The sequence below is a fragment of the Habropoda laboriosa genome, unplaced genomic scaffold (genome assembly GCF_001263275.1).
Source record: "Habropoda laboriosa isolate 0110345459 unplaced genomic scaffold, ASM126327v1 scaffold2, whole genome shotgun sequence".
Classification (NCBI taxonomy): Eukaryota; Metazoa; Arthropoda; class Insecta; order Hymenoptera; family Apidae; genus Habropoda; species Habropoda laboriosa.
Window position 1 is genome coordinate 3,891,942 of NW_017100190.1, and position 15,687 is coordinate 3,907,628.

The 15,687-nt window shown below is 42.1% G+C and overlaps 1 protein-coding gene across 1 annotated transcript in view; it reads left to right on the forward strand.

Annotated features, from left to right (window-relative positions):
- The first annotated feature begins 9,099 nt into the window (after positions 1 to 9,099).
- LOC108579967 (serine/threonine-protein kinase 32A) overlaps positions 9,100 to 15,687 on the forward strand; it is a 21,703-nt gene continuing 15,115 nt past the window's right edge. Inside the window, exons 1-4 of the mRNA XM_017943609.1 lie at positions 9,100 to 9,215; positions 10,943 to 10,998; positions 12,654 to 12,822; positions 13,570 to 13,767. Of these exons, the coding sequence (XP_017799098.1) occupies positions 9,167 to 9,215; positions 10,943 to 10,998; positions 12,654 to 12,822; positions 13,570 to 13,767 (472 nt within the window). The 5' untranslated portion in view covers positions 9,100 to 9,166. The remainder of the gene's footprint in view (positions 9,216 to 10,942; positions 10,999 to 12,653; positions 12,823 to 13,569; positions 13,768 to 15,687) is intronic.

Sequence of the window (15,687 nt, forward strand, 5' to 3'; positions counted from 1 at the left end):
CCGTCGAGGAACGTCGACACTCGTGCGGCGACCGCGACCGCGACCACACTCTCCAACCATCCGCGCAATTCTTCCCCGTCGCGTTTCCGTCGCCGATCGTAACTTCAATTTTCTACACTTTCCTCGATTTTCCCCTCGCTCTGAAAATTCTCCGACACCGAACGGAAGTATGGAGAGAAAGAAAAAGAACAGCCGCGATCTTCTCTCGTATCTACGAAGGTGAATCGAAACGATCGAAGAGATCCTTCCTCTTGTGCGCGCCAACTGTTGACATTGCACTTCCGTTTCGCCTCGATCCTCCCTGCTTCTCTCCTACGCGAGGAGCGCGTTTCTTCCGCGAAACGCCAGTGGATCGTTCGACTCGATTTCTGGTGAACGTGAGTGGATATTGCACAGCGTTCTGTGGAGTTTACCGATGTATCTGATAGAATGAAAGGGGTTGCGACCGTTTCTCCCGGTAGTGTCACGTTCAATCGAACTGGTTAAGCGAAGTCAGTTCTCGAAAGTCTAAAGTTAAGAATCGGCCGCCGCTGAACGTCTTCGATAACGAAGTAAGTTTAAAAAGTTCACTTAGAGCTGAAGATTCGACCATTTCACGTTGCATGAAAATCCCTGTCTCTTAATTGAATTTACATTCACTTCTTCTCTACAATTTCTCAATTCTCCTCGGTGAAGATTACCGGAAAAAATTGCTGCATTCTATTTCCCTGCAATTGTCCTCCTTAAATTCGCGTTCATCGAACCGCGGTTCATTCGGCGAAACGATCGATCGCCGCGTGAAATGAATCTCCGCGAGAGCAAGCTTGTTGATCGATCTAGGCAAAAACTTGCACAACATTAGCATAGCGTTACACTCGCGTAGGAAATAATTGTGCACCGTTCCGGTGCACACTCGTTAACCCGTGCATTGTAATATTGCACAGCGTTATCGCCGCGTTATCACTCGAATATTACACCGCGCTGTACAAAACCCAGACCGGTGTAACGTAATAAACGAGGGAGGGAAAGAATATTACCGGCAACGTGACTCTCCCGGCGCCACACTGTACACTTCGCGTGGAGCAGGTATTTTTTCCGCGAATAAAACGAGCGTGAACGTTGAAGAGCCTCTTGTGTTCCATGTCGTATCGCGCGGTGAAACGAGAAACGGGGCGAGAAAGAGGAGAAAACGAGAGTAGAAGAGAAGAATGTATGTATGAGCGGAGATTTTAATATTGGTTTTGAACGGAGGAGGAGGGGAGAACGTGAATAGCCGCGTTAATGGCGATAGAACGTGAACTTCAAACATACTACACGCGTTTCACTCGCGAGAGGAATAAAAATCGACGACGACATTTTTACACGTTCTCATTCGAAAAACAACGAAAATCCAAGTGAAAAGCTCGTATACCGTCGATAAATCACCGTTACAATACGTTGCACGTAACGTTCTGCAGGAACGTTTCTCGACGAAGAAGAGATTCTGAGAGTTAATTAGAATAGTAAGGAGATAGAGACGCGTTAATTACCCGGCGATAATACCAAAAAATCGCTGGCGACATTCGGAAGGGTAACGTGAATAACGATGCACGTTGATAATTCGAAAATTCCAGCTCGGAATTGTAAAAAGGCGATATATTATACAGAATTGGTTCTCGGTAAAATGGTAATACCCTGGAATCGACGAGAAACCGAACGTTTTTCCAACTGTAAATACGAAACGCAGGAGAGACAAGTAACTCCGAAGAGAATGATGCTCGGAGAACCGGAAACGGCAGTCGCTCGAAGGTGTTGACTCGCAAGACGAACAGAAAATAAAACTTGGCTCTCTATTCGGTCTCTTCCTTCCGGGTTACAGTGTCTCCACGTTTATCTGCCTATTTTTCTGGAGGAAGAAAGGGAGGAAGTCCTCGAAATACGCCAGAAACGCGATACAAGATGAGATCGTTCTCTTTCCAGCTTCTCAGTGAAAACGTGAAAAGCAACGGGGTCAAAAACACGGTCGTTTTTCTGTCGCTTTTCTGCCCTGAGCAGGGTTTTCACGCGGAATACAACGAGGAGAACGGTGTTGGCCAGCTTCTCACTTCCGGCGACGCGCGGCTCGTTCGAGACTTCTGTTCGAACGTCCCTTTCTTCGCGATATCCCCAATCGGATTTAAATTAAGTCGCGAGGACATTGTACAGCGTACTCTGAACGTTTCTGAGATCGTGCTGAGAGTAATGTAGAATGGACATTTGCGAATTTTCAAGTTACTTTTCAATACACCGAGACATTTCGCGTTATCCGTAGTCGTATCTGTAAATTCAATATTTGGAACTCCATTAGCTGCCGTAACGATCCTCCGCTTCCAACACACCGATACACTATCTTTATCCCGTTCATTGGGGCGATTCAGCACCCTGAAGCTTCCAAAAATAGGTTATACTTTGGGAATTTTTTGGTAGGTAACTACCGAATGGAAAGTTTCAATTTTTTCGCAGGATATAAACGTAACTCTGAGCTTTTCACTCAAATTTTTATACACCAGACTGTGTTACTACTCGACGCTCTAATTTACGTCCTCGCTATATTTCTTTCATCGATTATAGCGTAATACGTAGAGGCGTAACTTGGGTGATGGATTCAGCATGCAAAAGTAATAGAGAAAGTTCGCTCTATCTGACCTTATTTTGCAGGAGTTTCTCTATTCCGGTGGTTGTTTTGATAAATTCAGCTCTTCGCTCAATTGTTTATAAGCAACGCTTAATAATACACGCACGGCCTTGCTGGCTATTACGAACGGGTCAGAAGGTCAATGATAAGACGTTTAGAGCCTTGTGTCCGAGTAGAAGGTGATCACCTGTGACAAGTTTCACGTGGACAGGTAGCTTGGAAACAATGTCAAATAGAGCAAACATTTTTTATTATTTTTGTATGCTGAATCTAGTTCTAAAATTACGCCCACATACTATAGTACACCCTGTATGTACATAATTTTCAAAAAGAGAGAAAGAAATAATCGAGGCATTTCTATGGAAAAAGGGCACACACGCCAAAATGCCATTTCAAAGTATTACACTTATTCGTGATTGCTCACAATTAAAGCATTCACAAGCCTATGCGTCCTTTCTCCATCAACGGCCTTAATTGCAATAACGAACTTGGTCGGAAAATTCACAAAACCGAAAACGCAATGGTGCATAGTAAGCACCGAGTATGTCAACGAGTCGTTCCATTCACAACGAGGACATTATGCGAGAAGAAGCGCGGCTGAGCGAATGGGTTAAGACAGGTTGAACGAGAGAGGACCGTGTTTGAAAAGGATCTTCTTTCAAATTTCCACCAGCCACCGTTTAAATCATTCAGGGAAGATTACCAGGCCGGCGTTTTTGCAACGGAGAAATCAGGGAACGTTGTTTGTTAATTGTCAACAGTCTCCAATCAAACGAGCGTGTCTCGTTAATTACGAAACACCGTCGAACCGTAACCACCGGCTGCGTTCGCTGGTGAACTGTAAACAACGAAGTGAAGTCTAATTAAACAATGGAACGATATATATATATATGTACATCACTGTTCGACGCCTGGATGAAAAGTCGAATTTCGATAGTTCGCGAATAGGGTGGGAGGAAAATTACGTGTGGTAGTAAAAAATGAAAAGGGGAGGGTGAAAGAAGAGAACTAGAACGATCGGTAAGAATTGACAGCTGCTATTTACGTTTCTCAGAGTCTTGGAAATTATCGAGCCAAAGGTGGCAGACATTTCGTCGCACACTCTTTATAATCCTTTCGCCAGAAATAACGGCGAACGATCGATTCGAGGGAGCAGCGCAGTTTTTCGGGGTAAATACACAGGGGCTTTGTTGAATTAAATATCGAATGGCACGCACGAGGGGAAAATATATTGTTCGAACGATTTCACGTTGGGTAGAGAGCTGTCAAACGTTTTAATAGTTAACCATGTACGGGGAAAAATATTTGCTCGTATTTTCGGATATATGTATGTGTATTTATAGGTGTGTTGTTATTACGTAGTAAATGGACCAATCGTGAAAATATTTTCATATTTAAGAGACGATTTAACGCGTTCTTTGCCAAGGGAGAGTTTTAGGTTTTACGAGAGATACGAAATGAAGGTGATATTCGAGGGAAATATTGAATTCTTCACACTTTGATCATTTTTTTTGCTAGTATTTTCATTGAGGATTGAGAGAAACTGCGTTGAGGTTCTTTTTCTGTTCGTGTAGAATTAAAGAGAAATATTGGGAGGTTGCAAAAATTTGACAGAATCGAATGCAGAATTTTTTATTCTTAGATTACAACAGAATCAAAGATAAGACATAGTTCATGAAGCCTTAAATAAAGTTTGAAGTCCTTATCTTTCCAAATTTCTGTCGATTCGCTTCTTAATATGTTTAAACATGTAAATTTTCACGCCTAAATCTTACGACCTCGCTATATTTCTTCCTCCGACTATACTTTCGTCCCCATTTTTTTCCTTTAATTTCATCTTCACATTTTTACTGAGATTTCTGGGCCCGATCTTCTCAAATTTCCATCGACTCCCTTGTCAATATGCTCGAACATAAACTTTGACGCCTAAATCTTAGGATCTCGCTATATTTCTTCCTCCGACTATACTTTCATCCCCATTTTTTTCCTTTGATTTCATCTTCACATTTTTACTGAGATTTCTGGGCCCGATCTTCTCAAATTTCCATCGACTCCCTTGTCAATATGCTCGAACATAAACTTTGACGCCTAAATCTTACGACCTTGCTATATTTCTTCCTCCGACTATACTTTCATCCCCATTTTTCTCCTTTGATTTCATCTTCACATTTTTACTGAGATTTCTGGGCCCGATCTTCTCAAATTTCCATCGACTCCCTTGTCAATATGCTCGAACATAAACTTTGACGCCTAAATCTTACAACCTCGCTATATTTCTTCCTCCGACTATACTTTCGTCCCCATTTTTCTCCTTTAATTTCATCTTCACATTTTTACCAAGATTTCTGGCCCCGATCTTCTCAAATTTCCATCGACTCCCTTGTCAATATGCTCGAACATAAACTTTGACGCCTAAATCTTACGACCTCGCTATATTTCTTCCTCCAACTATACTTTCATCCCCATTTTTCTCCCTTAATATCCTATTCACATTTTTACCAAGATTTCTGGCCCCGATCTTCTCAAGTTTCTGTCAATTCATTTAATAATATGTTTGAACAAGTAAACTTCGACATTTCACAGATTTTACAACCTCGCTATATTTCTTCCATCGACTATACATTCGCCGTACTCAAGATATATTCCCTAATTAGCAGCGATTTATAACACAAACTACCACCAAAAACCGCTCCATTTCGTCCATATTAGACAATAAAAGAACCCAATATTAACAAGATACACAAGCAACTCCCCCTTACACTCTCCTAAGCTCATATTTCCAGAATTCCGTCGTAGACGTTCTCTCGCGGTGCTAGCACACGTAACGTCTCAATGTTCGCGTATATAGAACAGCGCGTGGAATAAAGGGGATCCTTTAATATCTCGTGGAAGAAATCCAAGATCAGCGGATGGAAGGACGGTGTGAGAGAAGAATTGACGAAAAAGAAATCATAACGCCTTCCTTTTGTCCCCGTTCCATCGATTCCCGTTTTATTACCGTCTCTCGCCGAAACACATCTCGCCGTGAGAAGAAGAAAAGGGAAAACAAGGGTGGAGGGATAAAGTGTACGCGCGTTACGTGTCGATAGAGCCAGCCTCGTAATATACAGCGCTCGATAAATCCTCGTTCGCCGGAACAATAAACACGAGCCCTCGGGGAACGCGGGCAAACATCGTCGCGAAAGAATCGGAGCGTCGTAATGACGGAACCGCGGTTCCGATCGTACACTTGCGACGTATAGTTGATGGAATCGATGTATATAATCGATAGGTCACGAGGTTTTAGGGATCTTCTTGCAAATTATCGCGAAAAATTGAGAAGAAAATTTTATAGGTTAAGTTCGCGACTTGGTTCTTTGGGATATACTGGGTGAGGCGTTTGAAGCATTCACACGTATGAATTACGAATTTTTGAGAGCTATTTGTGCCCTTCATATGTAGGTACACGTTTCAGTTCGTAAATTATCAAGAAAAATTAAGAGGAAAGTTTTTTAGGTTAAGTTACCAACTTGGTTTTTTAGGTTATACTTGGTGAGACATTTAAAGCGTGACAATTGAATATTGCCAAAATTATTTTGTAAAGAATTGGAATATTTTAAGGGGCGCACTTTTCGATGTAATTTAATTTTTTGTAAGTGAAGATTCCAAGCACGTTTTGAGGTTATCGCCATCTTTTTTTACACAGAATTGTATATTTTTAAATACACGTAAGAGTAGTACACACTCAGATAAATTTAAGGTTAAACAAAGTCTCTTTAAATATTTTCTTTAGGGATATCTATAAAAAAAAGTGGATGTCGTTGGTTCCTGCCACACAGGGTGTCGTGAAAATTAGAATGCATCGAGGTTAGGTTAGCTTGTGCTGAAGTGACACTAGATATGCTAAACGGAGTGATAAATTATTGATGTAGAACCTTGTGCATTGATGTTAAAAATTTCTGCTTACAATCTTTCATTAAAACTATAAAGTATTAAGCCTCCTTCCATTCCAACTCAATAATAATTATCGTATTGATAAAAATCAACCTGCAATCGTTAAATATTAAATCTCAGGCAAATTGTTTAAATCTACTGCAACTAATCTTCCTCAAACCACCGTCTCGACTCTTGGATTACGTATACTTTGACACCTGACCAATTTTCGAACCCCGCTACATCGATTCCATCGATCATCCATCGATTAAACGTCGATGATCGAGACGAGCTCGCGTTACTTTCTCTAGATACAACGTGTTTACCTTGGTTCCGGTGAAAATCGCCGGAGTAAATTGAATTTCGAAGTGGAAAAGTAGGGTGGAAAGGACGTATTGGTGAACGAAATAAAAGTAAGCTGGCGCGAAACTAGCCAATTACCGAAAATTTCAATCGGCCAAAGTGGATCTCGCTCGGCTGTCCCTAGGGAAACAATCGCATCGGCGTAATTACCGCGAACATTCCCGTTCTATGGTCCTTCGGTCGGATTAGCGACGGAGAAAGCTCTTGCTTCGTACTTGAAGGAGAATTAGCGTCGATCGTGACTGTTCCGAAGGAAAAATGAATCGAAATACCCTCGAAGGTGCATCGAGTACCATTCTTTCGGATCGGATAAAAGAAAAATGTTCGAAATAGCAACGAAAAGGGAATACAACTCTCCTGGTAAATTGTCAAAAGTATTCTTTAAAAAGGACAGAACACGGTTGCTCCCGCAGCAACAGAAACGAAAAAACCAGAAAAAAATGGTAACCGTCGAAACGGGAATTGAACGTATACACGAATTACATCCGACTATTTTTTTCCCTGGATCAATTCAATCGAATAAAATCGCGTTTAACGATGCTTCAATTTCTGTTACACTGAAAAATCGTGGGGAAAAACCGCGATGTATAAGCAAGGTATTCACATGAAAACCTCAAGATAATCGCCATTCTTGAAAAGTTCTGTCGCATAATACCAAGAGAAAATTGACGCTAATTAATAGGATTTCGAAAAGAGCGAGTACTTATTCATGCCGCTGTAAAGAAGCGGAAAGTCTTTTATTGTTCCAAGAATCTTTTTCAGTATTACAAGATTTCGCATGGCTTTTATTCGTGGAAAAAGTTTCTCTGAAAAGGCAACCTCCCCGACGGTTCTCGCTCCGTTTACCGGTCAAAGCTGGCGAATACAATTTTTCCCGAAAAATTCTCCGCTCTCCCCCGCTTTTCCCGCCCCTTTGCCATTGTTCCTTCAATCGAGCCAGCCCTATTCTCCCGCATTTCCGCACGCGCACACTTTATTTCCGAGTTATGAAAAATTACCATTCGACTACCAGCCGAACGTTCTCGGCTCGTAATTCCCCTGATTTCCCATTTTATGCAGCCTTCGCGGCGGTGCACGCCCACCTCTACCCTGGCAAAAACCAATGAAATCACGATTTCCAGCCCGTGAGCCCACAAATTGACGATTACCCGACCGATTACGTAGAATCTTTCCGGCCGCGGATGAATTTTCCACTCTGGTTTCGCAGGCTGAGAAGAGCGCAAGCAAACAGACAGGCGTGAATCGACTCCCGTCGCCACCGCGGCCATCGTTGCATGTTATTCCACGAATTAGCGCGAGGCCGGCGTTAATTAATGCGCGAATCGGCGTGACGGTAATTAACGCGACGGCCAGAACTGCCGTGGTATATCTGCGCATCGATCAAAACCCGCCAGGTAACAATCGAATATTTCACCGAAGATTTCACCTTTGGATACCTGCGACCACACCACGGAGAATATATGTACGTTGAATGTTTGAAATTGTCCGAGGAAGTTCGGTGGAAACAAAAGAGTCCTAAGATATATATATATACGTTACGTGTGGAAGAGGGTTGAAAGTAGCGACAGAGGAAAGAGGGAGAAAGCAGAGTAGCGGAAGAAGTGCTTGAAGATTGAGGGCGCTGTGGAGAAGTTTCCGCGAAAGGTGCCTAAACTGGAGGGAATTGGACAAAAAGGCAAGCTCGACGCGCAGAGAGAAAGAAATAGGAAAAGTGGAGAATAAATTGAAATGTGGCTTTGATAGAGAGAGAGAGGGCGAAGGCGAGAGCAACCAACGGCACGCTTCCGTAGACATGTCTGAGCTTAAGGAAATGAAAGAAACTGCGAGTCTGAGAGGTGCAAACCGAGGATAACCGACGATCTTGCGTGTGTATATGCACGTTGTGGAGAAAAAAGTAAACAGGTTCTAGTAGCGGTAGGGTGAAAAAGGGGTTGATTCGGGTGGAAGAAACAAGGTGACGTGACAGAAAGAAGTGACCTTCGGGTAGAGATCTAATAACATAGGGGGAGAATATGAAGAGAAAGAAACAAGATTAAGGGGCAACGAGACGATAGAGAAGGAGTAGGAGGAAGCAAGGACGAAGTCGCCGATGGAAGAAAGGAGATATTCGATCGAATGAATAACCGAGCCATGAGTGGGTGGAAGCATGAGAATTCCGAGTGGCTGTCTTTCATCATCTCGACCATCCAAGTACTTGGCTACACGTTACAACGGCCACCGCCACTCGCGTCACGTATCGAGATCCATTGAGGGGCAAAAATGGGTGTCAACCAGTCGACGAGGAGCGAGCCTACTCCAGGAGAAGAAGGTAAGGCAGTTTTCTGCCGATTCAGCGTTAATATTTGCTTATTTTTAAGTAACTCTTGTTTCATTCTTGTTTAATCCTTGGGTGGTCTTTTAGCGGCTGAGAAACGACCGATTTTTATCACTTAGAATGCCCGTTCTTTTCTAGGAGTAGTTGATATTTCGAAATTGAATCCTTTGCACTTCACTGGCGCCAGTATGGCGACATTTGTAGTATATATTATAGCTTCGTTCGAATCTCATTCGTATTGAAATAAAGTGAGTTAACGGAAGAAATTAAGGGAAACAATTTCATCAAGATTTCGAATTTTTTCTTTCCAATGTTGGATTTTCGAATGTTTCACTGCAAAAGTGGGAAGTGAAAAAAGTGCAAAGGAGTGCAGAGGGTTAAAGATAAATACTTATGTTAGTTTTTACAATGTATAAATAATAAACGATTTCAGTGAAAATAGGTATCGAGGGGTTAATATTAGCATATTCGTTTTATAAAGATCGTGGAATTGATTATTGGTTCGATTAAAGTGAACCTCGGTAGGGAACCATCTCGTTACGTGTTACAAGTAGGTATCTAGGTTATCAAGAACACCTCCTTCCTCGAGTTTAATCTTCATAATTGTTACACCATGTCCACGAAGATGCTTCGTCACAATGAACAAAAGCCAGCCGATTGTTTCGCAAATACGGAATGTAGAGCAACCGCGTTTTCTTGCACAGGTCGCCGAAAAACAAATAATTTTCATGGAAAAGACGCGACTCCGTTCCTGCTTGAGTTGATCAAATTTAAAAAGCCTGGCTTAATGCGAGGGTTGTGTAATTTAGCTTCCTGAGGGATTTGTAAATATTCACGGAACCTCATATTTTACAGAGCTCGCGAAAGGTAAACGTGGAATTCAAATTGAAGCTTAAATGCGAGAGTTTCTATTTTTCAAATTTAAATTTTCAATATTTCAAACTTTCAAATTTTCAATATTTCAAAGGTTCAAATTTTCAATATTTCAGCCTTTCAAATATTCAAATTTCCAATATTTCAGCCTTTCAAATATTCAAATTTTCAATATTTCAAACTTTCAAATTTTCAAATTTTCAAACTCTCAAATATTCAAATTTTCAAATGCAAATATTCCCACTCAAACTTCAAACAGGCGTACGTGGAAATTGGCCAGGAGCAGGATACGCCAGTCAAAGTGTTGGAAACACCCTAAAAGCCAATATCCAAAGATGTCTATACACCTAGTTAGGAAATCAAGGAAGTCATCTTCTTGACAGCAGCGACACGTTAATTACGTCTGTTGCGTCAGGTGTTCGTGATCGAAATGCGGGATCGTTCACAGGCCATGTGTACCTATATCAGAGAAGAGGTTGGAATCGGTCCAAAATTTCGCGTCCTCGCCGTAGATTTAACGTCGGTGAAACGACGGATGACAGGATACGCCGATACGATTTTAAGAGGTGGCTATACGGCTGCCGATAAACCTCCAGCCACTGTACCACGGCTGGTTTACACAACCGCCGCGCCGTGAGTTCCGGTGCACGCGCCTGTGCGCCAGTTTTCACTTAATTGATCCTTTGTACAGGACATCGCGGCTTCTGTGAACCGATCCACACTGTTAAAAAGTACTTCGATTGTTCTCTCTATTCACCAGCCGTAGCGAATTTTCAAAGAACATTCTCCGTTTCTACAACACATGATATTTTGTTACTAATACAACTGTCGTTTGTTTATCGTTCCAGTGAACTTCGATCACTTTCAAATTCTACGCGCCATTGGAAAAGGAAGTTTCGGAAAGGTACGTGATGGAAACTTTTCTTTACATTTCATTTTTCAACGAGACGAAGAAGGTTTTATCGAAGATCGTAAATTTTCTAATTTTCAAAAGAATGTCCATTGATAATCGAATTAATTCGAACGTAATACCTGGAATATTAATACTTCCACAACTGATCTGGATCGGTTATCGAGCTGATATTAATCGAAGCTCCGTAATACGATCAGTGGGATTGTGTGCAAATGGAAATTTCCAAATTGAAAGCTAGAAAATGTAACTTTTCAAAATTGTGTAAATTCGAACAAAAATACGAAGATTAATTACACCTGGTTTCGGAACAACAGGTTACGTTACCTCTGTCAACAGGAACCCTCTTCACCATCGACCCAAATTCCAACTCGAAACTTTCCACCCCAGTTGCGTTGTACTCGTAAACGTTTTTTCACGTTGTAACCTCCTCCTCCTCCCTTCCTTTCGCTCATCAATAACGGGTCTCTAACTTTATTTCACCGAAGCACGACTAATTACCATTGCAGACCAAAGCCCTCCCCCATAATTCATTCTCAATCGATGTCTGAACTAAATGCACCGAAAATCTTCGTACAACGAAACTTTCTTCCATTGCTCGTTAACGTTCGATCTTTCTCCGCAAAAAAATAAAAAAAAAACGAAACCCTGTTCTCGAAAATGTCCATCCTTTCGTAAGAGATAACTACAGACTTCGATAGAGGTCGTGATTTTGAACTTGTACTAAAGAGACACGTGCAAGATGTATCAGGGAGTTAGCAATCCGTGCTCTCAATATACGGCTATAGTCTGAGCCAAATGTATCGGCCGGTCAAGGTCACTTCTCCTCCGTCGCTTTTCGGTTCCACTCTCATCGTTCGCTCTATGGAAACTTTCTCTTCCGTCTTTAAACTACACCTCTCGTGCCCTTATGAAATGTAGTACAGAAAGGGCATACTGCCAAAAAAGAGACAATCGAGACGAAGAGAGCATATTACCCCTGTAAGTAAGACAAAGATCACGTGACAAAAATAGATACGCTTCTGTGCCTATAGTGACAATTCTATGCATACGTATATGAGCCACTCAGAAGCCAAAGTGACTAACTCCGCCAAATTAAATATTCATGAATAATTAAGCACCAATCACGTACCTTGACACTAAAGTCGGAAGAATTTCAAAGAGCAGAGTTAATCATTTCGGTATCTCAGTAGATCGCACAGAAAAAGCGACGGAGTAGAAGTGGCCATGACCGGCCAACACATTTGGCTCCAACTATAATTACCTATGTCAATATCCCTGTACACCGACATTAGACCTCTCCAATTCACGCGTATTCCAATAGACGAATATAATATGTACACTACCGTATCCCTACTTCAATTAAAATTCGGTCGCTCGATAATAATATGAAATTTCACCACAATCTCTCCCGACGGAATTCACTCCATCGATCTTCCCTTTCGCACAACTCTACCCGCTATATTAAAAACCACCCAAATTCAACTGTACACAGAAGGTGTAATAGAAATATACTGAAAAGAGAAAGCGAGACCTCTAGAAACCACCCCTACACACGTGGCACATTGTCGAGCAACACACAGCGGCCACGGGCGGCCTCCATAATTCACCGTTGATCCGTTAACGAGCAATTAATTATTTCTTAATAGGTGTGCATAGTGCAGAAGCGGGACCGTGCCGGGAACATGTACGCGATGAAGTACGTCCACAAGGGCGAGTGTGCCGTAAGAGGGGCGTTGAAGAACGTGGCGCGTGAAGTGGAGATCCTCTCGCAGCTGGAACACCCGTGTTTGGTGAATCTGTGGTTCAGCTTCCAAGGTAAGCCGATCGGTGCCTGCTCCTCGAATTCCGCGGAACAAGATTACCGCGTCTCCTCCACCGGCAATCCCTCCACCCCTCTAGTCATTATCGATTTTCCATGGCGAACGCCGTTAAGGGCATTAGGTGGACTAACTCGATCGACGATCTTTCTTAGCTGGTTTGCAGGCACCGTTTTCCTCACTCGTTTCTCCCTCGCGCCGTTCTCTCGCGTGATTAACGAGATTGAACGGTGACGGGAAGCGTGTTCGAGGAGCGTTTATTCCTGGATGCATTTTTTTCTTTCGTTTTTGCCGACGGTTAAATACCTTTTCTCCTTTTTTTGTTTCTTCCTTGCGAGGGAACGCCTCGGAGTGATAATCACCGGTATTGATGAAACTTTGGTATATAGTTCGGAGAATCGGCGAAGATGGAGGTGGTAGGCATGTTTACTCTAATATCTACAGAAAACTATCGGAGATAGGAAAATAGTGTAAATTGACGAATTGTGTATTTTTCAGTAACAAATTTGGAAAATCCGAAATAATAAACTTTATTAGGTATTCTCATCTTCGAGGGCGATTTTCACTCCTTGGATTGACGATAAAAAAAAGATACGTGTGAAATATTTCTTCGAGAACTATTATATACCAAAGTTTCATCAATATCGGTGATTATCACTTCAGAACGCTCCTTTGTTGGATCTATTTTGCATAAGTTCGTGAAAATGAATTCTTCACCTGGGTAAAAATGTTTCGTTCATTTCAGACGAGGAGGATCTATTCATGGTTTCTGACCTGCTGCTCGGCGGCGATCTCAGGTACCACATTCAACAGGAAGTAATGTTCACGGAGGAGAGTGTGATACTGTTCGTGGCGGAGATTGCTCTGGCTCTCGATTATTTGCAGAGTCACAAAATCGTTCATCGTGACATAAAGCCCGACAACATCCTGTTGGACGAGGAAGGTACGTGCCAGGCCTTCCTTTCACGCATTAAACATTCACCCGGTATCCGGCGTTTCTTTCGCCCCGGCTTCGATCAACCGACGGATCCTCTATTCCATCTCTCTCTCTCTCTCGAGCATCGAAATAATTCAGGGAACAGCTTCGAAATCTTCGGAGTAAATCTCTTCCCTTGGAGCCACGGTAAATGCTAAAAATGGTCGAATTCTCTAAACGACTTACGAGTACCTCCTTCAGAAGGAAATCTTGCCGAGGGTCACGTTTACTTCTCTACCATTCTTCCTGGAAAATCACAGCAATTTGCACAATGAACGCATTATCGTTTCATACGCTCAGGTAATTCTCACAATTTTCGAACGTTCCGTGACTCGAGTTACGGAGATTTACGACCCAGGGATCTCCGGTACTAAATTTTTCACGTCATTGTCATTCCATTGTTGCTAACTTTAATTCATTAGATCACTGGGATCTGTGAAACTTTACCAATCTGCGCACTCTCAAAATTTCCTATTCTACTCTGATTAAACTGTACTTGAAAGGTCCTCCTTTCATTCTGTTACTTCGTCGCGTAAAATGTATAAAATAAATTTGAAAAAATGTACAAAATCAAACACGTAAAATACAGTACTACGGTGAAGATTTTAACACGAAGTCACTGGGAACCTCGTAGCACAGCTTACGATCTTCTTTTCGTCTTCAATTTTCATAGAAAAATTCACTGATCCAGCAAATCGCCTTAGTCGCCTAGCAAATTCACTCTGCGATTCGTTAGATCCCCCTCACGAGATCTGTCTTATCCCTCAAAAATTCTCCTGAGGAACTTTCACGAATAAACGAAAATTCCACCCTCTTCGTGCATCGACGAAACTTCATCGGGCTTCCGATAACGACAACATCGGCGACGATCCAGAATTGATAGTTCGCGAAACCGAGTTTCCACCGCACCGCCGGTTTTTTTCATCGATAGAGCCAAGTTCAGGCTGGACGCTCGTAAATTACCAGGAAATTCCAAAACTATCGGGTCTATCGACAGGGCGCGGTGACGGGAGTTATTGTTAAAACAACGGCCACGCCTGTCGAGAGAGCCAAGTCACGTTCCACAGATAACGCGAATTACGTTACGCCTGTTCCACTTCGGGAACTATAAATACTGTTACGGGAAATTCCTCCGATGCGTACGTAAACCACGATGGAAGGTGGTAATTTCCCCGCGTTGCTCTCCGCGGTATCAACCGCCGGGAAATTAGACGCCGAGATACGCGCCACTGAGAGGATAATGAAATTAGGATGTAACCGAGCTTTCTTCGTTTCGCCCTCCTTTTGATCGCGACGATAACGAGGAGTTACGTGAGCTGTGACGCACGGAGTTGGGATAACGCGTTAAGGAAGATGGAAATGTAGGTAATTCTGGAGTCTTCCTTGGTGCAAAATTTTATCGACGGATTCGTACGTTTCACTTGAACGAAAATTGATCAATTTAGTATCCATTGCAAACGCAAATATAAAAAAGAGAGAATTCGGTCACGAAAGGGTTATCATATTTGGAGTTCGCAATGCTAGGTTATTTATTTATTTATTTATTCGGTGATAAAAAGTTGAGACCGTTTAAATTTGCAAAAAATATAAAATAGAGGTCGACCAACATCGTTCAGCTGAGAACTCTACAGTAATGTCTCCACAAGTGTCAATCCGCAAGGAACCTAAACCTGACACTTGTAGAGTCAGGGACTACGTTTTCGAGCCTCGCGCCCTAAAAGATAAGGATGAAACGTGAGTCGAGGCAACCAAGCGATTTAAATACCAACTTTTTTAATTTTACCTTTTTTTTATCCCGAAATTTTTTCTTAACATATTGATGAGATTTTTCTGATGAAAATGACATAAAACACGACATAATTTGAACAACATTTACTTATTAACACG